Source organism: Lontra canadensis, unplaced genomic scaffold, assembly GCF_010015895.1.
Source record: "Lontra canadensis isolate GAN:19392208 unplaced genomic scaffold, GSC_riverotter_1.0 scaffold55, whole genome shotgun sequence".
NCBI lineage: Eukaryota > Metazoa > Chordata > Mammalia > Carnivora > Mustelidae > Lontra > Lontra canadensis.
In genome coordinates, this window is record NW_022631049.1 from 10,965,506 (window position 1) to 10,990,856 (window position 25,351).

A 25,351-nucleotide genomic window follows, 5' to 3' on the forward strand; every position below is an offset into this window, starting at 1 on the left:
CACTTTGGCTATCTTTTGACATCCATTTGCGTGATAAATATTTATCATCCCTTCATCTTCTGATTGGAACATTTAGTCCATTTACATTTACAGTAATTACTGATATGTATTTATTGTTGTATTTATTTTGTGGTTCTTTCTGGAGATTTTCTGATTTTTGTCTCTTTCATGGTTTACTGACTTTCTTTGGTGATATATTTGGATTCTTTCTCTTTATTCTTTGCATGTTTATTAGTGTTTTGGCTATATCGTTACCAATAGGTTTTTATAAACCTTTTTGGAATATAGCAGTTTGTATTAAGTTGATAAGTTTGAACCCATTCTTTTCTCACCTCTTTGTATATTTCATATCCTTTTTATGAATTCATTGACTGATTTTTTAAAAATCAAAATATTAATTTTTACTGCTTTTATATTCCTTGCCTTTATACTGTCACTTTTGGTCTTTCCTTTCCATTCAGAAAGTACCCTTTAATATTTCTTGCAGGGCTGGTTTAGTTCTCACAACCTTCTTTAATTTTTGTTTGTTTGGGAAGTTCTTTACCTCTCCTGCTTTTCTGAGTGATAACCTTCCTAGATAGAGTATTCTTGGCTGCAGATTTTTCCCATTCAAAACTTTGAATATATCATGCCATTTTCTTCTGGCTTGCCAAGTTTCTGTTGAGAATCTCCTGATAGTCTTATGGGTTTTTCCTTGTAAGCTAATGACTTCTTTTATCTTGCTGCTTTTAAGATTTTTCTTTATCACTATATTTTGCCCACTTAATTACAATATGTCTTGGTGTGGGCCTGATTTTGTTGATTTTTGATGGGAATTCTCTGTACCTCCTGAATCTGGATGTCTGTTTTCTTCCCCAGCTTAGGAAAATTTTCAGTTATTATTTCTTCAAGTAAATCTTCTGGCCCCTTTTCTCTCTCTTCTCCTTCTGGGATGCCTATAATACAAATGTTACTGCACTTGATAGTGTTACTGAGTTCAGTAAGTCTATTTCTGTTTCATATAATTCTTTCTTTCTTTTGTTTAGCTTCATTGTTTTCTGTCAGTTATCTTCTAGGCATTTATTCATCCCTCTGCTTCTTCCAGCCTGCTATTCAGGGTATCAAATATGTTTCTAATCTCATTTATTGCACTATTCATCTCTGAACCTTTTTCAGATCTTTTATCTCTGTGGTAAGGGCCTTACTGATGTCTTCCATTCTTTTCTCAAGCCTAGTCAGTATTCTTATGATCGTTACTTTAAATTATCTATCAGATATGTTACTTATATCTGTTTCACTTAGATTTCTAAGTGGCCTTATCCTGTTCTTTCATTTGGGATAGGTTCCTCTGTCTTCTCATTTTGTCTTAGTCTCTGTCTTCTGCTGTGTGTTAGAAAAGACAGTTATGTCTCCTGTTCCTGAAAATAATGGCCTTCTGAGGAAGTCTTACAGTGCCCATAGCCTGGTGCTTCAGGGAGTGCCTCCAGTGTATGTTGCATGCATATTGTGTTGTTGTATTCTGGCTGCTCTATCCTTCAGGCCAGTCCTCTGCAGAGGCTCTCCTTGCCTGCTATAAGCAATGTTTTGTCCCTGGCCTAAATGTGCTGAATTTTAACTACTTTGGTTTGCTTGTGAAATGAGACCTGTCACCACCTCCACTGGAACTAAGGTCCTACAAAACTCTCTGTTGAGAGACATGGTGTGGGCAGGGGTTTGTGCTGGCCTTCTGGGGAGGGGTCTGCCATGCTGGGACCAAGGTAAGTTGACTGAGAGAGGTAGTTCCACTGGAGCACAGGGAGACAGGGCTTATGTAAGCAAGGTAGGCAGCCAGTGGCTATGCTGCGTTGCTTCCTGCAGGTGGCTCTGTGTTTATGTTGGGGTTAGGGGAGGAAAATGGCATTGGCCATCTCCTTTGCTCCTGGAGAGGTACCTCAATGAAACCTCCCTCTTAGGGACACACTCTGAGAAGAGCAAATAATCTCCCCACTGTGTGTCCCAGCACTCTTAAGATCACTGTTTCCACACTGTAGCCCCATGGGTTCTTGGCCTGCCTTCTCCCCAAGAGCAGTTCAGTGCCCTTGGGCTCTATCCCAGCCAAGCCTGTTGACCTTTAAAACCAGGCTTTAAGCCCTGATGATTGCAAGAACTTTGGAAATTAAGCCTTCTCATTTTGCTATGGGGAAGCCTTTTCCTTGTGCATTATCCTGTATGCTCCTTTCTCTCTTTCCCTTCTCCTCAACTGTAGCTTCCTGTCTTCTGCAGCAGCCAGGATCCTTTTCTCCCCTAAACCTTGTCACTGTACTTCCCACTTTCTTCAGTGTGGCTTCTTCTCTCCCTTCAGCTGTGGAGTTTGTCTGTCAATCTTCAGGCCAGTTTCTGGGATATTCAGGATGATTTGATAGGTATCTACTTGCACTCATGGCATGAACTTTGCCTAGTGTCCTCCTATTCTGTGGCCATCTTCCCCCTCTCCTAGGGTTTGTCCATTTTATTTATCTTTTCAAAGAACCAGCTCTTGGTTTCATTGATTTCTAGCAACAACACCCCCCACTTGCCAAGACACACCACAGTCTCTTGCTTTTTAGTGTCTATGTTCTTTATTTCTGTTCTGATTTTCCTTCCTCTCTTCCACCCACCTTGGGCTTTGTTTATTGTTTCTTGTTCCTATAGGCATAAAGTTCGATTGTTTGAGCTTTGTTTCTTGAGATAGGCCTGTATTGTCATATATTTTATATACATATATAAAATATTTATTTATTTTCTTAGAAGTGCTTTCACTAAAGATTTTGGGCCATTGTGTTTTCACATTCATGTGTCTCTGTGTATTTCTTTGATTGCTTTATTGCCCCATTGGTTGTTTAGTATCCTGTTTAGTCTCCATGTGTTTGTATTTTTTTCATCTTTTCTTGTGATTTATTTCTAATTTTATATTGTTGTGGTCAGAACAAATGCATGGTATGATTTTCATCTTAAATTTATTGAGTCTTATTTTATGGCCTAACATGTAATCTATTCTGGAGAATGTTCCACGCACACTTGAAAAGAATGTGCATTCTGCTGTTTTAGGATGGAATGTTCTGAATATATCTGTTAAATCCATCTGTTCCAGTGTGTCATTCAAACCCATTGTTTCCTTGTTTATTTTGTTTAGATGATCTGTCCATTGATGTAAGTGGGGTGTTAAAGTCCCCTACTATTGTATTATTATCGATTAGTTTCTTTGTTAATTATTTTAGGTGTTTGGGTGCTCCCACACTGGGTGCATAAATATTTACAATTGTTGTATCTTCTTGTTGGATTGTCTTCCTTATTAAAATATAGTGTTCTTTGTCTCTTGTTACAGGCTTTGTTTTAAAGTCTAGTTTGTCTAAAATAACTATTGCTTCTCCAGCTTTCTTTCAACATACATTTCCATGATAGAGGTTTCTCCATCCTCTCACTTTGAATCTGTAGATATCTTTAGGTCTAACACGAGTTTCTTATAGGTAGCATATAGATGGGTCATATATATATATATATTTTTTTTTTAATCCATTCTGCTACTCTGTCTTTTGATTGGAGCATTTAGTTCATTTACATTCAAAGTAATTATTGATAGGTATGTACTTATTGCCTTTTTAATTTTTTTTTCCGTGTTCCAAGAATTGGATAAAGAAGATATGGTCCATATATACAATGGAATAATACTTATTGCCATTTAAAAAATGTTATCTGGTTGTTTTTGTAGTTCTTCCCTTTCTTCTCTTGCTCTTTATGATTGAGTATACTGTTTTGTTTGAATTTCTTTATTTTTTGTGTAGGTATTATAGACTTTGGGGTTTGTGGTTAGCATGGGGTTCATATATAACATTCTAAATAAATAGCATTCTATATTAATTTTTTTAAAGATTTTATTTATTTATTTGACAGACACAAGTAGGCAGAGAGGCAGGCAGAGAGAGAGGAGGAAGCAGGCTCCCTGCCAAGCAGAGAGCCCGATGCAGGGCTTGATCCCAGGACCCTGGGATCATGACCTGAGCCGAAGGCAGAGGCTTTAACCCACTGAGCCACCCAGGCGCCCTGCATTCTATATTAATTTAATGGTCATTTAAATTCAGACACCTTCAAAAAATAGAAAAAAAAATCTTTTCCTCATCCTTTTTTACTCCCTTCTCTAAGTTTTATGTATATGTGGTCATATTTTACATCTTTTTGTTCAGAGTTTTCTTATGTCTAATTATGGCCATTTCTTTTCCACTTTAATGAAATCCCTTTAACATTTCTTTTAAGGTTGGTTTAGTGATGATAAACTCCTTTATCTTTTGTTTGTCTGGGAAACTCTTTCTCTCCTTCAAATCTGAATAATAACCTTGCTGGTAGAGTACTCTTGGTTGTAGGTTTTTCCCTTTCAACACTTTGAATATATTATGCAACTCTCTCTGGCTGCCAAATTTTTGTTTAAAAATAAGCTGATAACCATATAGGTTTTCCCTTGTAGGTCACTTTTTATTTCTTGTTGCTTTTAAGAGTCTCTTTATCTTTAACATTTGACATTTTTAATTATTATATGCCTCCTTGGATTCATCCTGTCTGGAACTGTGTTTCTTGAATATCTCTTTCCTTCCCTGGGTTAGAGAAGTTTTCAGTTATTTCTTCAAATAAGTTTTCTACACCTTCCTCTCTTCTGGGACCTACCCCTATAATATGAATGTTTAACCTGATGTTTAAGAGATCTCTTAATCTGTCCTCATTCAAAAAATTTATTTACTTCTTGCTGTTCTGTTTGCATGCTTTCCAATACCCTGTCTTCCAGATCACAAGTTCTTCTGCATCTGCTAATCTGTTGTTTTCCTCTAGTGTATTTATTTCTATTACTGTGTTCTTCACTTCTGGTTCTTTCTAATATTTTCTCTCTTATTGAAGGTCTGAGTTCTTCACTCTTTCCTTTTGAGCCCAGTGAATATCTTTATGATCATTACTTTAAATTCTTTATCAGGCATATTGTTATCTGTTTCCTTTAATTCTTTTCTGAGGTTTTCTCTTTTTCTTTCTTTTGGAATGTATTCCTCTGTCACCACATTTTGCTTGACTTTCTGTGTTTGTTTCTATGGATTAGCTGGAACAGCTACTTCTAAACTTGGAGTGGTCTTGTGTATGGTGGCCCTCATGTGACTCTGTGCTTGGTGACTTGCTTGCTGGCTGGAGCTGTGGTTTAAAAGAGTAACTAGCATATATAATACAGAATTTTAGAGAAAGAAGAAAAGAAAAAATAATAAAGAAAATAATAAAAGAAAAAGAGAAAACTAAAATTATGAAACAGGACAAAACAAATTTCTAAAAAGGAAAATAAAATAAATTAAAAATTAAACACCAGAAAAAACCTGAAGTTTGTTTTCTGTGTCCCAGCACCAAAGGGCAGCTGCTGTGGGCTGTGGATCCTGGGCTTACTGACGTTGCAAGTTTTCTGTGAGCCAGACCCCGCTCTGCTCTGGGCTTTTAAGATGGAGGGGGAGAGAGCATTCCTACTGCTGATCAGCCCCTTTAAACTCCAGCCCTTCTCCTATGGCTCAGTGTGAGGATCTGGTGTGGGCTTGTGGACTCTAGCCTCTCTGAGATAATGAGCTCACTGAGACAACCAGACATGCCCTTTATGGTGTCCAGACTTTGCTCTGGTCTGGGCTTTTATGTTGGGGTGGGAATATAAACTATGTCATTCGTCAGTTCCTCTGACCTGGAGAGCATTCCTGTAGCTCCTCTGCCATTTGGCAGAGTTTCTGGTGTTATTTACTATAAAGGAGTTGCTCTTTTAACCAGTTGCTCTTTTATTTATTTTTTTCACTATTTTATTGTTTTTATTATTTTTTATTATGTTAGTTACCATACAGCACGTAATTAGTTTTTAATGTAGTGTTCCAGGGTAGTGTTCCAGGGTTAATTGTTTATGTATAACACCCAGGGCTCCATGCAATATGTGCCCTCCTTAATACCCATCACTGGGCCAACCCATCCCCCACCCCCGGCCCTCCCCTCTAAAACCCTCAGTTTGTTTCTGGGAGTCCACAGTCTCTCATGGTTCATCTACCCCTCTGACTTAACCCACTTCATTTTTCCCTTCCTTCTCCTAATGTCCTCCATGCTATTCCCTATGTTCCACAAGTAAGTGAAACCATATGATAATTGACTTCCGTTGCTTGACTTATTTCACTCAGCATAATCTCCTCCTGTCCCACCCATATTCATGCAAAAGTTGGGTATTTATCCTTTCTGATGAAGGCATAATATTCCATTGTACATATGGACCACATCTTCTTTATCTATTCGTCTGTTGAAGGGCTCCTCATCTCCTTCCATAGTCTGGCTATTGTGGGCATTGCTGCCATGAACATTGGGGTGCATATGGTCCTTCTTTTCGCTACATCTGTATCTTTGGGGTAAATACCCAGTAGTGCAATTGCAAGATCATAGGGTAGCTCTATTTTTAATTTTTTTGAGGAGCCTCCACACTCTTTTGTAAAGTGGCTGTACCAATTTGCATTCCTACCAACAGTGTAAGAGGGTTCCCCTTTCTCCACATCCTCTCCAACATTTGTTGTTTCTTGCCTTGTTAAATTTTGCCATTCTAACTGGTGTAAGGTGGTATCTCATTATGGTTTTGATTTGAATTTCCCTGAAGGCTAATGATGATGAACATTTTTTCATGTGTCTGTTAGCCATTTGTATGTCTTCTTTGGCGAAGTGTCTGCTCATGTCTTCTGCCCATTTTTTTGACTTATTTGCTTTTTGAGTGTTGAGTTTGAGAAGTTCTTTATAGATCTTGGATATCAGCCCTTTGTCTGTAGTATCATTTGCAAATATCTTCTCCCATTCCGTGGGTTGCCTCTTTGTTTTATTGACTGTTTCCTTTTGCTGTGCAGAAGATTTTTATCTTGATGAAGTCCCACAAGTTCATTTTTGCTTTTGTTTCCTTTGCCTTTGGAGACATGTCTTGAAAGAAGTTGCTGTGGTCAATGTTGAAGAGGTTACTGCTTATGTTCTACTTTAGGATTTTGATGGAATCCTGTCTCACATTGAGGTTTCTCATTAATTTTGAGTTTATCTTTGTGTATGGTGTAATAGAATGGTTGAGTTTCATTCTTCTGTATATAGCTGTCCAATTATCCCAGCACCACTTATTGAAGAGACTGTCTTTTTTCCATTGGATATTTTTTCCTGCTTTGTCAAAGATTATTTGGCCATAGAGTTGAGGGTCCATATCTGGGCTCTCTGCTCTGTTCCTTTGGTCTGTGAGTTTGTTTTTGTGCCAGTACCAAGCTGTCTTGGTGATCACAACTTTGTAATATAGCTTGAAATCAGGCGATGTGATACCCCTACCTTTGTTTTTCTTTCTTAACATTTCCTTGGCGATTTTGGGGTCTTTTCTGGTTCCACACAAATTTTAGGATTGTTTGTTCCAACACTTTGAAAAATGCTGATGATATTTTGATTGGGCTGGTGTTGAAAGTATAGATTTCTCTGGGCAGCATAGACATTTAATCAGTGTTTATTCTTCTGTTCCATGAGCATGTTTTTCCATCTTTTTGTGTCTTCAGTTTCTTTCATGAGTGTTCTGTAGTCTTTGAGTATAGATCCTTTACTTCTTTGGTTAGTTTTATTCCAAGATATCTTACGGTTTTTGATGCTATTGTAAATGGAATCGATTCTTTAATTTCCCTTTCTATAGTTTCATTGTTAGTGTATAAGAAAACTGATTTCTGTGCTTTGATTTTTTGTATCCTGCCACATTACTGAATTGCTGTATGAGTTCTAGTAATTTAGGGGTGGAGTCTTTTGGGTTTTCCATGTAAAGTATCATGTCATCTGCTAATAGAGTTTGACTTCTTTGCCAATTTGAATACTTTTTATTTCTTTCTGTTGTATGACTGCTGTTGCTAGGACTTCTAGTACTATGTTAAACAATAGTGGTGAAGTGGGCATCCTTGTCATGTTCCTGATCTCAAAGGGAAGACTGTCAGCTTTTCCCCATTGAGAATGATATTCATTGTAGGTTTTTCATAGGTAGATTTTATGAAGTTGAGGAATGTTCCCTCTATCCCTATACTCTGAAGAGTTTTAATTAGGAAAGGATGCTGTACTCAGATGCTTTTTCTGCATCAATTGAGAGGACCATGTGGTTCTTCTCTCTTCTCTTATTAATTTATTCTGTCACATTGACTGATTTGTGAATGTTGAACCACCCTTGCATCCCAGGGATAAATCCCACCTGGTTGTGGTGGACAATCTTTTTAATGTACTGTTGGATCTTGTTAGCTAGGATCTTTTTGAGAATCTTGGCATCCATATTCATCAGCGATATTGGTCTGAAATTCTCCTTTTTGATGGGGTCTTTGCCTGGTTTGGGGATCAAAGTGATGCCTCATGGAAAGAGTCTGGAAGTTTTCTTTCTGTTTCTATTTTTTGAAACAGCTTCAGGAGAATAGTTATTTTCTCCTCTTTGAATATTTGGTAGAATTCCCCAGGGAATCCATCAGGTCCTAGATCTTGGGTTTTTTGGGAGGTGTTTTTTTTTATTTTTTTTATTTTATTTATTTTTTTTTTTACCACTTCTCAATCTCTTTACTAGTTATTGCTCTATTCAGGTTGTCAATTTCTCCCTGGTTCAGTCTTGGAAGTTTACCATCCATTTCTTCTAGGTTGCTTAACTTCTTGGCATATAGATATTGATAGTAATTTCTGATTGTTTTTATTTCCTTGGGGCTAGTCGTGATCTCTCCCCCCTTTCAGTCATACCTATATTAATTTGGGTCCTTCTCTTTTCTTTTGGATTAGTCTGGCCAGTGGTTTATTGATCTTATTAATTCAAAGAATCAGCTTCTAGTTTCATTGATGTGCTCTACTATATCTCTGGTTTCTAATCAATTGATCTCTGCTATAATCGTAACTATTTCCCTTCTGGTGTGTGGGGTAGGCTTAATTTGTTGTTGATTCTCCAGTTCTTTAAGGTATAAAGAGTTTGTGTAGTCAGGATTTTTCTATTTTTTTGAGTGAGGTTTGGATGGCTATGTATTTCCCCCTTACGACTGCCTTTGTTGTATCCCATAGGTTTTGGACCATTTTGTTTTTGTTCTTATTGGTTTCCATAAATTGTTTAAGTTCTTCTTTGATTTCCTGATTGACCCAAACATTCTTGAGCAGGATGGTCTTTAGCTTCCAAGTGTTTGAGTTTCTTCCAAACTTGTTCTTGTGATTGAGTTCCAGTTTCAAAACATTGTGGTCTGAGAATATGCAAGGAACAATCTGTCTTTTGTGATCAGTTGAGACCTGTTTTGTGACCCCATATGTGGTCTATTCTAGAGAAAATTCCATGTGTGCTCAAGAAGAATGGGTATTTTATTGTTTTAAGGTAGAATGTTCTGTATATGTCTATGAGGTCCATCTGGTAAAGTGTGTCATTCAAAGCTCTTGTTTCTTTGTTGATTTTCTGCTTAGATGATATGTCTGTTGCTGAGAGTGGCATGTTAAGATCCCCTACAATTAACATATTCTTATCAATATGTCTCTTTGTTTTGGTTAACAGTTGCCTAATGTATACCCCTCCCATGTTAGGGGCATAGATATTTACAACTGTTAGATCTTCTTGTTGGATGGCTCTTTAAGAATGATGTAGTGTCCTTCTGTATCTCTGACTACAGCCTTTGGCTGAAAATCTAGTTTGTCTGATATGAGAATCACTACCCCAGTTTTCTTTTGAGGTCTGTTGGCATGAAAGATGGTTCTCCATCCCTTCACTTTCAGTCTGGATATATCTTTAGGTTCAAAATGAGTCTCTGTAGACAGCATATTGTTAGGTCCTGTCTTTTATCCAGTCTGCAACCTTGTGCCATTTTATGGGAGCATTTAGGTCATTCACTTTGGGAGTGATTATTGAAAGATATGTTTTTATTGTCATCATGTTGCCTGTGAGGTCCTTGTTTCTATAGATTGTCTCTGTAAATTTCTGTTCTATACCACTCTTGGGGTTTTTCTTTTATAGAGCAACCAGTCCCCCCTTAATATTTCCTGCAGGGCCAGTTCAGGGGCCACACATTCTTTCAGTCTTTGCCAGTCTTGGAAACTCTTTATCTCTCTGTCCATTCTAAATGGCAGCCTTGCCAGATAAAGTATTCTTGGCTGCATGTTCTTCTCATTTAGTGCCTTGAGTATGTCTTGCCAGCCCTTTCTGGCCTGCCAGGTTTCTGTGGGCAAGTCTGACGTTATTTGGATATTCCTCCCTCTCTACATAAGTGATCTCTTCCCTCTAGCTGCCCTTAAGATATTTTCTCTGGATTTAACATTCGAGAGTTTCACTATCACATGCCAGGGTGTTGCTCTACCCTCGTTGATCTTGGGGGGTGTCCTCTCTGTCTTTAGGACATGAGCACTGGTTTCATTCCCCAGGTTAGGAAAATTCTCACCTAGGATTTGCTCAGCTATATCTTCTAGTCCTCTCTCTCTCTCTCTCTCTCTCTCTCTCTCCACCCCCTCAGGGATCCCAATAATTCTAATATTGGTGTCATTTATTTCTCTAATTCTGTTTTCATGGATTCTAAGCTGTTTGTTACAGGCCTCCTCCTGATTCTTCTTTTCTATCAGTTTGTCTTCTAGATCACTAATTCATTCTTTGCCTCATTTACCCTAGCTGTTAGAGTATCTAGATTAGATTGGATCTCACTGATAGCATTTTTTTTTTTTAAAGATTTTATTTATTTATTTGCCAGAGAGAGAGAGGGAGAGAGAGCGAGCACAGGCAGACAGAATGGCAGGCAGAGGCAGAGGGAGAAGCAGGCTCCCTGCCGAGCAAGGAGCCCGATGTGGGACTCGATCCCAGGACGCTGGGATCATGACCTGAGCCGAAGGCAGCTGCTTAACCAACTGAGCCACCCAGGCGTCCCATCACTGATAGCATTTTTAAATTCTGCCAGATCAGCTCTCATTTCTGCCCTTAGAGAATCTGTGTTGTCACTAATGGTTTTCTCTACCCTAGCTATTGCTGCATAACAGTTACCCTGAAGTCTATTTCCAACCTCTTGCTTATGTCCATATCCATTAGTTCAGGGCGGAGGTCAGTCTCTTAATTTTTCCTCTGTTGGGGGTTCCTCCTCCTAGTCATTCTGGTGAGAGGTGGTTGAGGGAATATACAGAGTTCAAACTATTGGCCACAATCCAAGAAAATGCAGCTGTTTTATAGGGACTTCAGGGTTCTTGGCCTCTTGTTCTTTCAGCCTATCTTCTGGGGGAAGGGGTCTGCTGGGCTGTTATTCAGGCAACCCTGTATGGGCAGAATTGCCTTTCCCCTAGTAGTGGGGGATGGGCCTGGTGAAAACCTGTTTGGGAGGGCTTTTACTCTCTCTGGCATCTTTCCCTGGTGAATTTCCGTGTCTCTTCCAAGAGTCAGAGCAGAAGTGTCCAAACTTCTGTCTCAGAACAGTGAGATCACACCCTGTTCTCCAGAAAGCCCTCCAGGTCACACTGACTCCACTTTTGTCTGTGCTGCTGAAAAAAACCGCAGCAGCCTGGGTTGTGCTCCCCACAGCAGTACTCCCAAGCCCTCACTTCCATGTCCAGGCATGTCTCTGCCCTTTGTGTCTCTAAAACCACCACCTGCTCCCAGTTCGCATGCACATCCCCGCAGCTCCAGGTTTCAGCCAGGGGGCTACCCTAAAGTCCTTTTCCAGTGGCTGCCTATCGGTCTGTGAGTCTGTGCCCAGGCCCCCACAGCGGGACACTTTTGTGCTTCTGTGTTATTTCACCTTCCTGGCACCAGCTTTGTGGCAGCTCCCCCCCACCCTTCTGTTTATCTTCTGATACCTGCCTACAGAATTGCAGCTCCCCGCTTCATACCCCAAAATGGGCTACCGGAGATGTTCTCTTGGTATAGATCCTGGAATAGCTTACATTTCAGGCTGATTTCGTGGGCATTCAGAGTGGTCTGGCAGATATCTGGCTTAATTCAGGGGACTGTTTGAAATAGGGTCCCCTACTCCTCCACCATCTTGCCTGGGTCCCCAGTTGCTCTTTAAATCATGGCTTTCTTTCTGTGCCCAAGGGCAGTGGGATTTGTTCCTGGTGCCTCAGTACTGTCCTTCCCCACTGCCTTTCACAGTGTTGGCAGTGTCTCTGTCCTCCTTACTGTGTCTATCTTCCTTGCTATTCTCTTGCTGTTCTGACTCCACTTTGGTTTTTCAGTAGTTGTTCAGTCAGCCTCCAGTTCTTCAGGAGAAATTGTCCTTTTAATAGGTGTAACTTGGTGTGTTTTATGGAGGAGGTGATTTTAGAGTCTTCCTACACTGCTCTTGAATAGGAACTTGTGAAACAAACTTTGTATCTGGCAACTTTACTGAATTCACTTATTAGTTTTATCAGTTACAGTAGGTTTTTTAAAGAAATGGATTCTTGTGGCTTTCTGTATATAAGATGTCATCTGCAAACAGATTGTTTTACTTTCTTTCCAATTTAGATGACTTTTATGTCTTGCCTAATTGCTTTAGCTAACACCCCGAGTACTGTGTTAAACAGAAGTGGGGAGGGTGGGCATCCTTGCCTTGTTCCTCCTGACTTTTTTTTTTAAGATTTTATTTATTTATTTGACAGAGAGAGATCACAAGTAGACGGAGAGGCAGGCAGAGAGAGAGAGAGAGAGAGAGCGCGGGAAGCAGGCTCCCTGCTGAGCAGAGAGCCCGATGCGGGACTCGATCCCAGGACCCTGAGATCATGACCTGAGCCGAAGGCAGTGGCTTAACCCACTGAGCCACCCAGGCTCCCAACCTCCTGATTTTTAGAAGAAAAATTTTCGATTTTTCAAAAATGTTATTTTTGTGCTTTTAGTATATGGCCTTTATTTTGTTGAGGTATTTTCCTTCTATTCCTAGTTTGTTAAGAATCATAATCAAGAATTGATGTTGAATTTGAGCAAATACTTTTTCTGCCTCTATAGAGATAATTGTGATTTTTATCGTTTATTCTTGGGATGTAATATATTACATTAATTGATTTTTGTATATTAAATCATGTTTGCACCCCAGGGATAAATCTCACTTGATCATGGTGTATAATCCTTTCAATGTGCTGTTTGAATTTAATTTGCAACTAGTTTTTTTTTTTTTTTTTTAGGATTTTTGTTTTGTATTTATCAGAGATACTGGCCTATAGTTTTCTTTTTCTTTGTCCAGCTTTGTTATCAAAATAATACTAGCCTCATTAAATGAATTGGAAAGATTCCCTCCTTATCAATTTTGGGGAAGAGTTTGAGAAGGATTGGCCTTAATTCCTCTTTAAGTATTTGGTAGAATTCACTGGTGAAACCATCTAGTCCTGGACTCTTCTTTGTTGGGAGATTTTTTTTTTTTATTACAGGTCCAATGTCCATAGTAGTTATGGGTCTGCTTAGACTTTATTTTTCTTCATGACTTAGTTTTGGTAGGTTCTGTGTTTCTAGGAACTTAAGCATTTCTTCTAGGTTGTCAAGTTTGTTGGTGTATATTGTTCATAGTTGTCTATCATAATTCTTTTTATTTCTGTGTCCACAGTTGTAATATCTCTTCATTCTGATTTTATTTGAGTTTACCCCTTTTTTCTTAGTTTGGCTAAGGGTTTGTCAATTGTGTTTTATCTCTTCAAAAAAAGTTGTCAATTTTTTCTATTTTTAAAGTATTTCTATTTTGTTTTTTCTGCTCTTTGTAATTTCCTTCCTTCTCCTAACTTTGGGCTTGTTTTTTCTTTTCCTAGCTCCTTGAGGTGTAAATTTTAGGTTATTTGAAATCTCCCTTCTTTTTTGATGTATGCACTTACTGCGATGAATTACACTTCTAATGTGTAAGTTTAGATATGTTGTAGTTTTGTTTTCACTTTCCTCAAAGTAATTTCTAATTTCCTTTTTAGTTTACTCTTTGACCTCATAATTGTTCAGGAGTGTGCTATTTAATTTCCCCATTACTGTGAAGTTTACAGTTTGCCTTCTGTTATTTTGTTTCATTTTGTTGTGGTAGGAAAAAATATTTAATATAATTTTTTCTGTCTTTTAAATTGAGACTTATTTTATAACTTGACATGATCAATTTAGTCCAATCTCATCATCTCCCATTGGAAAAATAAGCAGAAAGATTAAATAACTTGCCTGAGATCACATAATTAGAAGTCACACAATTATCAGAAACTGACACCTACCTCAATGTTCTTTCCTCTCTCCACATTGGCTTTATGTTTTCTAATATTAGTCATGTTGATTCAGATTGAGGTCATCATTAAAACCTTTATTTTCTAAAGCAGATTTCATCCTACAGATTTAGGAATACAAGCAGACAATCAAATCCACTAAAAATTGGACTGTAATTGGGATACCTGGGAGGCTCAGTAGGTTAAGTGTCCAACTCTTGATTTTGAGCTCAGATTATGATCTCAGGATCATGAGATCAAGCCCGGTTTAGGGCTGCACACTCAGCAGGTAGTCTGCTTGAGGATTCTTTTCCTCTGCCTTTGCCCCCCTCTCTCAAATAAGTGAATCTTTTTAAAAAATCAAACTATAATCAATGGTAACTAGTTCTCATCCAAAGGAAATCTTAGTGGGTGGTAGGAACTGAAATCTGGCCAGTTCATTGGATTTCACAGCATAGGTTGTGGGATTTTCAGTGAGTTTTTACTCTTGCTCTATATAAGAAACTAATATGGAGAACCAATCAAGCATCATGATGTTTTCCATCTGAACAAGGAGTGATAACCAGCTTGGTATCCAAGTGGGATAAGTGAATAACCTAATTCGAGTAGGAGTTTATAAAATCTAATAGGACTTTATCAAAAAATGCACTTAAAAATAAGAAACATCTACCAACTGAAAAGGTCATACATACTTGTCAGTAGCCTTATTCTCAAATATATAGGCAAAAGATAACCTTTATGAAAATATATGGCAAATATTACATGATCATCATCATTAAAATATTATAAGTCCTAGAGGCTGTGATACAGAGCTGTACATAGCAGCAAATAGTATATTTAAATATTAGAATTTAGAACTACACGAATATCAATGGATACCTTTGGGCTCATGTTCATTTGTTTCATTAAAAAATAATTTTGAGAATGTGTGGCAATAGGTCCACAACTGCTAAAGCCTAGAAAGTAAAACACATTATATGGGAGAAGAGGGGGTCTGTGGCCAAATAAATTTGGGATGTACTGGATTATTTCCCAAGGTCATAAGGTTAAGAATGATCTTCCCTCCCACCTGAGGTCTCAGCCAAACTTTTATTTATGTATTTATTTAAATTTTAATTTCAGTATAGCTTATATATTGTGTCATATTCATTTCAGGTGTACAATATAGTGATTCAACAATTCCATATATTACTGAGAGCTCACTCCTAGTCCCCTCTTTCACCTATCTCCCACCCACCTCCTTTTGGGTAACCATCTGTTTGTTATGTATAGTTAAGAATCTATTTTGGTTTGTCTTTGTTCCCTTTGTTCATTTGTTTTGTCTCTTAAATTACGGATATGAGTGAAATTATATGGTATTTATCTTTCTCTGACTTATTTCACTTATCGTTATACTCTCTGGTTCCACCCAAGTTGTTGCAAATGGCAAGATTTCATTCTTTATGATGGCTGAGTAATACTCCGTGGTCTATATACCACTCTCTTTATTCACCCCTCTATCAATGGACAGTTGAGCTGCTTCATGATATATATACCCCTATGTTCATTGCGTCATTAGGCTATAGGAACTAATGCCACAATGAACATAGGGGTATATATATCCCTTCAAATTAGTGTTTTCATTTTCTTTGGATAATCCAGTCTGATTACTGGATCATGGTGTAGTTCTATTTTACATTTTTTTGAGGACCTTCCATACCATCTTCCACAGTGGCTATACCAGCTTGCATTCCCACCAACAATACACAAAGTTTCCTTTTTTCACATCCTACTAACACTTGTTATTTCTTGTGTTTTTGATAGTAGCCATTCTGACCAATGTGAGATGATATCTCACTGTTATTTCTGATTTGCATTTCCCTAATGATGAGTGATGTTGAGTGTCTTTTCCTGTCTCTGTTGCCCAAAGGTATGTCTAGGGAAATATCTGTCCATGTCTTCTGCCCATTTGTTCATTGGATTATTTGTTTTAGAGTGTTGAGTTATTTAAGTTCTTTATATATTTTAGATACTAACCCCTTATTGTATGTGTCCTTGGAAAATATCCTATTCAATAGGTTGTATTTTAGTTTTGTTGGTTGTTTCCTTTGCTCTGAAGTTTTTTATTTTGATGTAGTTCTGATAGTTTATTTTTGCTTTTGTTTCCCTCACCTCAGGAGTGGAATCTAGAAAAGTGTTGTTATGGCTGTCAGAGAAATTATTGCCTGTGTGCTCTTCTAGGATTTCTGTGTTTTCAGGTCTCACATGTAGGTCCTTAATCCATTTTGAGTTTTTGTGTATGGTGTAAGAAAGTGGTCCAGTTTCATTCTTTTGCATGTAGCTGTCCAGTTTTCCCAACACCATTTGTTGAGACTTTCCCCAATTGTATATGTACATGCTTTCCTCCTTTGTTGTGGATTAATTGACCATCTAATCAAGGACTTATTTCTGGGCTTTCTATTCTGTTCTCTTGATCTAGGTGTCTGTTTTTGTGCCAGTACCATACTGTTTTGATCACTACAGCTTTGTAAGGTATCTTCAATTCTGGGATTATTATACCTCCAATTTTGTTCTTTTTCCAAGATTGCTTTTGCTATTTGGTGTCTTCTGTGGATCCATACAAATCTTAGGGTTATTCTAGTTTTGTGGAAAATACTGTATTTTGTTAGTGCATGATAACTTGCACCATGAAACCCATGGATCATACAATCATTTATTTGAAGAAAAGCTTCCTAAAGCATGGAACATGCATTGCCTGTGAAATCATTTATGTTGTCTGTCCAAAGGTATGAATTACTGAAGAGACCTAGAAGGCTAGAACATCGCCAGCCTCTGTAGCTGCCACTACAGAATCTGCATTTTCAACAAACACCCCATGGCACTCTGATGTGACCTCAAATTTGAACCCAGAAGTAGGCAAGAAAGAATCCACTTTACCTTTTTTAACTAATAAGAATAACTTTATTCTTCAACTAGGACCTGTTTAGAAGATGAAAGAAGGAAGTAATGTTTAAAAATAGTCCATGTGGGCCTTCCAAAGTATGTCCCATGATTGGCAGTGGGTGTTTAGGGGGACACAACAGCTTGAAAACAGTCTTCTTAGACTTACAGCTTTGGCAGCCTAACCATCACAGTTTCATTTTGCCAACCTTGGAAACTTTTTGTGCCATAGGAGAGAAGACTTCCTTTTTGTAGCTGTTTACTGAGAAACCCACTCCAGATACATCAGTCACTTTTCCCTCTGTTCCCAAAACCACATTTCAAAATTTTTATCAATTACTGTTTAAGTAACTAAATACCAGAATGAAACTGAATTCACAAAAATTAATTTTTTTTAAGTTTAGAAAGCTCTAACTTCAAATATTAATAGTTTATTTTTGGGTGGTAGAGGAGTAAGTTTTATTCTTCATGTGCCTTAGATTTTAAATCTTTTACAGTGGCGTTCTGTTAGTTTTTATTTTGATTATAAGAGTTAAAAAGTTTTAAACTTAAAAATATTTTTTATGTTAGTCACCATACAGTACTTCATTAGTTTTTGATGTAGTGTTCCATGATTCATTATTTGTGTAGAACAGCCAGTGCTCATTGCAACATGTGCTTAAAAAAATTTTAGAGAGTGTGCAGAGGAGCAGGGGGAGGGGCAAAGGGAGAGGGGGAGAGAGAAAAGCTCAAGTAGACTCCCTGTTGAGAACAGAGCCTAATAGGAGGCTCGATCTTGTGACCCTGAGATCATGACCTCAAGAACCCAAATCAAGAGTGGGATACTTGACTGAGTCACTGGCGTGCTCAAAAAAAATACTTTTTAAAGAAAGTGGATTTTGAAGCCTCAGATAGCATTCTATTTTTTCCAGAAATACCATTCTGTTTTTTCATCCTAACAGCAAAAAGGACAGTCCATCCCTAAGAATACCAAGTTCTCGTCTAATCGTTTTTTTTTTTTTTAGATTTTATTTATTTGACAGAGAAATCACAAGAGGCAGAGAGGCAGAGAGAGGTGGGGGAAGCAGGCTCCCTGCTGAGCAGAGAGCCTGATGTAGGGGCTCGATCCCGGGACCCCGAGATCATGACCTGAGCCGAAGGCAGTGGCTTAACCCACTGAGCCACCCAGGCGCCCCTCTTCTAATCTTCTTAATGGGCTTTTATCTTTGTTCTTCTTTAATGGCATGTGGAAGTGTGATAGAAAGGAATAAGCTGTTTTAAGACTTTGGAAAACATCTCAAGGATCCTCAATATTTTTATGTGAAGCACTAAGATTATGGGGCTGTATTTAAATTCTAGGATGCAGATTTTTCAGCCCAACATCTCTGAATTTAGTATGTAACTTTTTAAAAAATTAGCTTTGAGAAATAATATTCAGACATTGAAAGTCACCCTTTCAAAGTATAAAATTTATTTAGTATTGTTTGTGCAACCATCACTGTTATGTAAACTGAGAACATTTTCATGCAATAACGAAAGTAGTAATGTAGTACTTACTCCTTGACTCTTCTCTCTCCTCAGTGCCTGTCAATCTATATTCGGTCTCTGAATTTGCCTATTTTCTGACATGCAATGTAGTCTTTTGTGTATGGCTTCCTTCACTTGGCATGTTTTCAAAGTTCATATCAGTATTTCATTAATTTTTATAGCTAACTCCGCTGTGTAGATACCTCTTCATTCATCAGATGGACTTTTGGGTTGTTTCTACTTATTGATTACTATGACTAATGATGCTATTAATATTTACGTACAAGTTTTTGTGTGAACATGTTTTCAGGAATCTTTGGCTACATATGTAGGAGTCCCATGGCAATCGTATATTTTACCTTAAGAGGAACAGGCATACTATTTGTTCCTAAGTGGTTGTATGTTCTATCTTATAATCCCCAACAGTGTATGAGGGATTGTAAGTGTATGAGGGTTTCAATTTTTCAACACATTGTTGACACTTGCTACATCTTTTTATTAATAACCATCATAGTGGGTATAAAGTGTTATCTTCTGGTTGTAACTTGCACTTCTCTGGTGCCTGGGGATGGGAATCTTTTTATGTGCTTATTGGTTATTTCTGTACCCTCTTTGGTCAAAAGATTTGAGTATGTATTTTTCCATTCTCTTTTTACTGGTTCTTTTTATTGATGAGTTATGAGTTCTTAACATCTTCTGTGTACAACTCTCTTAAAGAATTTTCCAATTCTATTTTGTGGTTTGTCTTTTTACTTTCTTGACCCCGTCCTTCAATGTATAAAAAACATTTTGTTTCAATGTGGAATTTAAGAAATGAAACAGATGAATATAGGGAAAAGAAATGAACCATTTTTTTTTTTTTAAAGCCCATTTTTTTTTTTCGTGTTACATTTAAGGTCACAAATGTTTATTGTTTTCTTCTAAGAATTCTATAGTTTCAGCACTCTCATCCATTTTGAGTTAATTTTGGTGTATTGTGTGAAGTAAGAACATCATTCTTTTGTATGTGGCTATCTAGTTATCCCAGTTTCATTTGTTGAAAATACTGTTCTTTCCCCATTGAATACTCTGGCACCCTTGTCAAATGGGATGTATCTCACAATTCCAAGTGGCTATGTTTTTCTAAAATCCATCTTAGAATTCGTGGAAACTTAAGTCTTCCAATACTTTATCAAATTTAATTCCCAAAATAAAAGCCCATGTTAATGTGCATTTTCTTTTGGGAAATGAAAAATCCATCTCCCTCAAATATTATGCCTCCTTAAATATCAATGTGATGAGAAACTATCAAATACATATATTTTCTTATGAAAGATCTATTTGTTTACAGCTTAAAGGCTAACCCATAATCCTTACGTTGTTAGAAGTGAATGAAGATTGTTGCAAAAGTAGCCCTAGAACTATAGTGAACATGAAGAAAATCCATTAATTCTACGAGTCAGGTTAAATTCTCCTGGAAGTTAGATTTAAGCACCAATGGGATATTTTAAAATAGTTTAAAAGAATTTTAATTTTTAATAAAAAAATGGGATTTTCAAAATTAAATTTAAAAATATATTGTGTGGAATAGAATACAATAAGCACAAGGACATGGGATCAACTTGAAAGTTTGAGAAATGTAAAAATCAAGTCTACTATTGTAACGGCTTCGTATTAAATGTCCTGATAAGCCCCAGAGAGCCATAGAATCTGAAGACAATGACTCACAAACGTACTGAGATTCATTTTAATAATTTTCGAAGATTTTTTTTTTCCTGTAAAATGGCTTGTATTTCCACAGGTACAATAGTGAAGAAATAAACTTTTCAATTTGACATGAAATATAAAAGAACAGTTTTACAAATATATCCATAATATTTAACTGCTCATAACACTATACATGGTAAATGTGACCACCCCGTAACTTCTAGACTATTTCATACAGAGAAACAATCGGTCATCTCAGCTAAAAAGAAATAATTTCCCTTTCATCAAGTTTATTCTTGTTTAGAAATGGTTAAGTAGAACTGGAAAAATATTTGCTTTGTCCTGTCTTCCTCTAGGGCTTCTTCATGAGGGCGAAAACTTGAGAGGATATAAGTTTTCCTGAAAAGAAACACTGAACCTTCTGTTGTTTTACTACTTTAGCAATGCTTACATTCTTCTTTGGAAAAAAAAAAAAAAATCCTGGCGTTGTCTCGTTGGCCTTTGGGTCATTAAGAAACGATAACAGAGCTCGGCTCTATTTCCAGCCCTAGAGAAGGAACTTCATACCCTCAGCCCATGAAGGCTAAACTAGGGACTAGAAGATCGCCTGCCAAGGGAATGGAGATGGATCTGGCTTAAAATCAAGGTTCTGTGGTTTGCCTATCAGAAATTCCACTGTTACCAGGCAAAATTGCATGAAAATAACCAGCCTGTAGCCAGCGTGAACAATGCCGTGATCACACGTCCTTTCACATGAAGTCAAAGCACAGAATGGCTAAAAAGTTGATCAAAATCCTAGAACCACAAGTAACAGTTGTGAGACCTATGACAAAAGGAGAAAACATGCTCGCTTTAACTTTCAAAAGTGCCCAAATCACAATACTGAGCTCCCACGACACAGGATGTAAGCAAAAATAAAGCAATTGAAGCTTTAGGAAGAGTTCTCAACTTTCCTAATACAGCATATGCAATTAACTTAAGCTTTCCCTATTGATACTGGAAAGAAATTCTATTACAATCATGTGTATGCCAGTTCCTGGCATATTTCTGCATCCAGATTCATTAGTCTCCTTCATGGAGCCCATCATTTTTCCAATGGCTTTCTCCTTTCTTTAAACCCTAACCCTGAAATTCTATAACCAGTTATATCACGTGGCTTCCCTGAGGCACAAAGGTACCAAACTTTATAATTAACTATTGAGGAATGATAAATATGCTATTTATATTAAAAGATTTTAATTCTTTTGGGCCACAGGTGGGGGGAGGGAACCCCAGAAAGTTTAATATTTACTCTGCCATGTGAACCATAGCCCTTTTTGCAAAAAGCGAAATCAAATAAGGGAAATACTGAGTTGCAGCATGCATGACCTGACAGCACCGATTATTAATTAAAAAAAATTCCGGACTAGAAAAATATTCAGAATTGTATCCCATCCACCCTTTTTTCTTTTAAAACAGTAAACTGACAACGGAAAAAGTTAACTACAGGAATACATCACTGGGTATTTTTTTTTTTTTTAAACTTCTGGTGACCTATTCACCAAAGGCATTTCGGTCAGGCCAAGATCACAATAATCGATCGGCAGTTTCCTATGTGGACACCTGGGAGAGTGGGACTCACCCTTTAATGTGGTGGTAAGCAAGATGAAAACAGAGGTAACCTCGGAGAAGTTACTTTTTCTAAATTGCATTTCTCTGTCGAGCTGGAGCTCTTTATTCTCAAAAACTGAATTGTTCTCCACCTGGGAGGAAACTCCTTGGGTCAGATTCTAAGCAACTCTTATTAGAAGCGGCCAAGAGGAGCCTGGCATCTTTTTGGCAGTCTTGCCCCTCTGCTGTTCCTTCCCCGGAGGGCAAGGGTACCTCACTTGGAGGTCACAGGAGATGCGATGTGGACGGGGGGCAGTGTACTGTTACTCCCCTTCAAAGAGCTTGGAATTTATTACTCCAAGTTCAGCTTTTACTTTGTTATCTCCATTTACTAGAAGTAAACAACAACAACAAACATTTCACGTTGTAAAGTTATTTGGGGCCATGTGTTACACTTAAATCTGCTAGACCCTGAACTATTACAGTCCTTGAAATGAAAGATTATAGCAGATTGTAACTTTCCAGAAATGTTTCTGATAGGGAAAATCCAGCCGTTCTTAGAGGCAAGGCCGTTTACCATACAAGATGCTTTTAGGGTATCAAGACTCCCCCAATCACCTTCTAGCCATACAGCAAAAAAAGGGACTGTTGCAGCTTCTGTCATTTTGTGGAGCCCAAAGGAGCACAAACTGAAAAGACAAACTAAGTGAAAGCTAATCCTCGGGGACAGAGACTACCTAAAAAGGCATTTGATACATTACGACTTACTCTCCCTGCAGACGAAAAGAAAATGAAATTACCTACAGAACAGAGTAAGCTATCCAGAAGAGGACTGTTGCTGGATTTTCACATCACTTAAAAATTACCAAAACAAAAAAACATCTCCTCAATGATAATCTCCTCTGAAAAGTAAAGCTTTTTTTTAAAAAAACTGAGCTGAACTTTTTAGATATTAGGTCAAATAAGTAGCAGCAATCAAGGGTAATCTAATCGCTTTCAGGAAGAAAGACCTTCACCATGGGTTAGAACAACTGAAAACAGGGCAACATATTTCCCAGGGGGCAAAACATGGAAAGATATTCAAGTATGAACACAGTATGTGAGAATCCTGTAAATTCTATACCCTTAAAAGGTTAAAATATAGCATGGATGTTAGTTTAAATAAATACTTGCTGCATGTGGCAGGCTCTGCTTCAAGTCTATGAGCGGAGCTGTGGCAGTCTCCTGGCCTAGAAATCTTTACATTCTGGGAGCAGGGACGCTATCTGTACCGAGGACAGAGAATGAGCATCCGAGAATCACTCAAAATGAATAGAACTAACAGAAGGATGGTGGCGCTCATATGAAATTCTGATTTAATTATTCCTCAGTAAACACTCATTTGCTCTCTTGAAATCAGGAATTTCAAATTATCTCTGCAGATGTAGCACTTGGTGTTGTGTATATCTAATGATCCCATTTAAATTTAGTTTGATTTGCAAACATTTTCTAGACTTACGGGGCTCCGTACGCTGCAGGAGAAGGTGACAGATGGCAGGGAGCGAGCGAACCAAAACGTCTGCATCCTTGTGAGCTGTTGCTTCGAGGCTCCCAGAATTTTGGCCGCCTTAAGGGAGAAACACTTAAGAAACCCCAACAAGTGGTTTCCTAAAAGGTAAAACCTTATTTTTAATCCTAAATCCTCAACAATGCAGTAAGAAAAGAAACTTGATGGTATAGTACGTAGGCCATACTGACTGCTGCAATAATCCCCCTTGATTACGGAATTTTTAAGAGTTGCTGCATTTTAATTAACCAAACAGTTCTGGCCATGCACAAGGCGTTATCAAGGACATAACCAAAGGTGGAATAAAAAATTACGGAAATTTCTTTGAAATGCCAAGTTCTCAGATGACTGTGTGGATAAAGCCATTGAATTCCACCAAAGTAAAAACAAAACATGGCAGCAAAGGGATGTTCTCTTCCCCCCAAAAAACAGAAAAATCCGAAAACCCCAGCTTTCAGAACAAGCCCTCCATGCCTAAGGCCTCCTTCAATTACTGCAGTGATGATTTTAACCAACTTCACCAATCTTAGGTTTTCATCTCATTTCATCCCTTTGTACCGAGCGGCGGAGTCAGAGCCGCTCAGCTCCCAGTCTCGGTCAAGGCTCTGCAGGCGCCGCGCACGGCTCCGGGTCACCACCGAGGCCACGCTGCACGGAAGGGCGCACGTGGAGAGGCAACGCCTTTTGAATGAGTTTCATCTGCATTTGTAAAATAGGATTTCAAGTCTCGTCCAAGTTTACAAAGGAAAACCTCGTTTAAAAACCTAAGGTTAAAATAAAAGCATGGCCTTTTTAATCCAATTAGTACAAAGATAGGATGGTTGCATCAAGCATACTTCCATGACAGTGCCGCTGTTCAGAGCATGCACCACGCCACTGCGGTCTTAAATTCCGGGCATGTCTCAGCGCCGTGACACCCCACCCCCCTTTTTGCCCTCCCCCGACCCCCCCCCCAGCCTCAGGTCCCCCCTCCCCTTAATAAACAGCATTATAAAAAGGTAAAATCTAGAGTTAGTGGCAAAATCTTCACAGTAACTTGTTAATAAAGTCGCACACGGCTGTCCGGGGCATCAGTCCACGGGTCCCTGGAAAATCAATTTGATGCAGTTCTGCTCCCCGACCAGCTGCGTGGCGCAGAAAGGGCAGGCGGCGTGGAACGCGTGAGTCCCGTGAGGCAGGGGAATCTGGGACCAGTATTTGGCGGACTTCTCGGAGCACACGTGTCCGCAGGGGGTGAAAGCGTGCGTGGGGGGCCCGGCGTCCACGTAGAAGCCCGCCTCGCAGCCGAGCCAGAGCGGCACGTAGGGGCCCACAGTCCTGCACATGGGGCACTCGCGCTCGTTGGCCTCCGTGTCGCTCCGGTGGCCCCAGTTGTGGTAGCCGTGCACGTGGCCGCAGCTGAGGTAGGCCCAGGGCTGCTTCTCCTCCACCACGTCCTTCCTGTTGATGCTGGGGAAGGCCAAGGTGTTGAGCCCCACGGGGCACTGCGGCCGCGCGGCGTTGATCTCCTGGCGCAGGGCTTCGATGTGCTTCTGCGTCGGGGTGTGGAACAGGCCGTCCGCCGTCCTCCAGAGGAGCGTGGCCCCGCACAGGTCGATGAGGGAGCCGTCCTGCAGGACGTTGGTCTCGCTTTCCACCTGCAACGAGGTGGACAGGCCTGGTAGAAGCACCGTGCAGCCCCGCGCTCTAACGTTCTTTTCTCTGAGTAAAAATTCTCGTGCAAGCGAACACGGGCAGGCGGTCTCCCCGCGGCCTCCCTGAGAGGCTCCAGGAGGCTGTTCCTCCCTGAGCCCCGCCTGTTTCCTCACAGGGACACGGGATGGAATAGGGGTGGGCCGTCCTCGCAAACCCTAAATGTTCAATTCCTGCAGTGATTATTTTAACCAACTTCATCAATCTTAGGTTTTCATTTTTCCTCATCAATAACACTATTGCTCCTTGACCGCTCGAGGGACAGGA

The 25,351-nt window shown here is 38.9% G+C and overlaps 1 protein-coding gene and 1 long non-coding RNA gene across 4 annotated transcripts in view; one reads left to right on the forward strand and one right to left on the reverse strand.

The window, feature by feature from the left end:
* The first annotated feature begins 3,213 nt into the window (after positions 1 to 3,213).
* On the forward strand, positions 3,214 to 21,268 carry LOC116878114. The gene is made up of 3 exons (XR_004384772.1): positions 3,214 to 3,223; positions 8,966 to 8,970; positions 21,158 to 21,268. It is a non-coding gene; the product is annotated as an uncharacterized LOC116878114 (long non-coding RNA).
* A 3,075-nt stretch (positions 21,269 to 24,343) lies between these two features.
* PELI2 (pellino E3 ubiquitin protein ligase family member 2) overlaps positions 24,344 to 25,351 on the reverse strand; it is a 184,253-nt gene continuing 183,245 nt past the window's right edge. For all 3 annotated transcript variants that reach the window (XM_032875320.1, XM_032875318.1, XM_032875319.1), the window contains one exon: positions 24,344 to 25,029. In XM_032875320.1, coding sequence (XP_032731211.1) covers positions 24,463 to 25,029 — 567 coding nt within the window. In that variant the 3' untranslated portion in view covers positions 24,344 to 24,462. The remainder of the gene's footprint in view (positions 25,030 to 25,351) is intronic.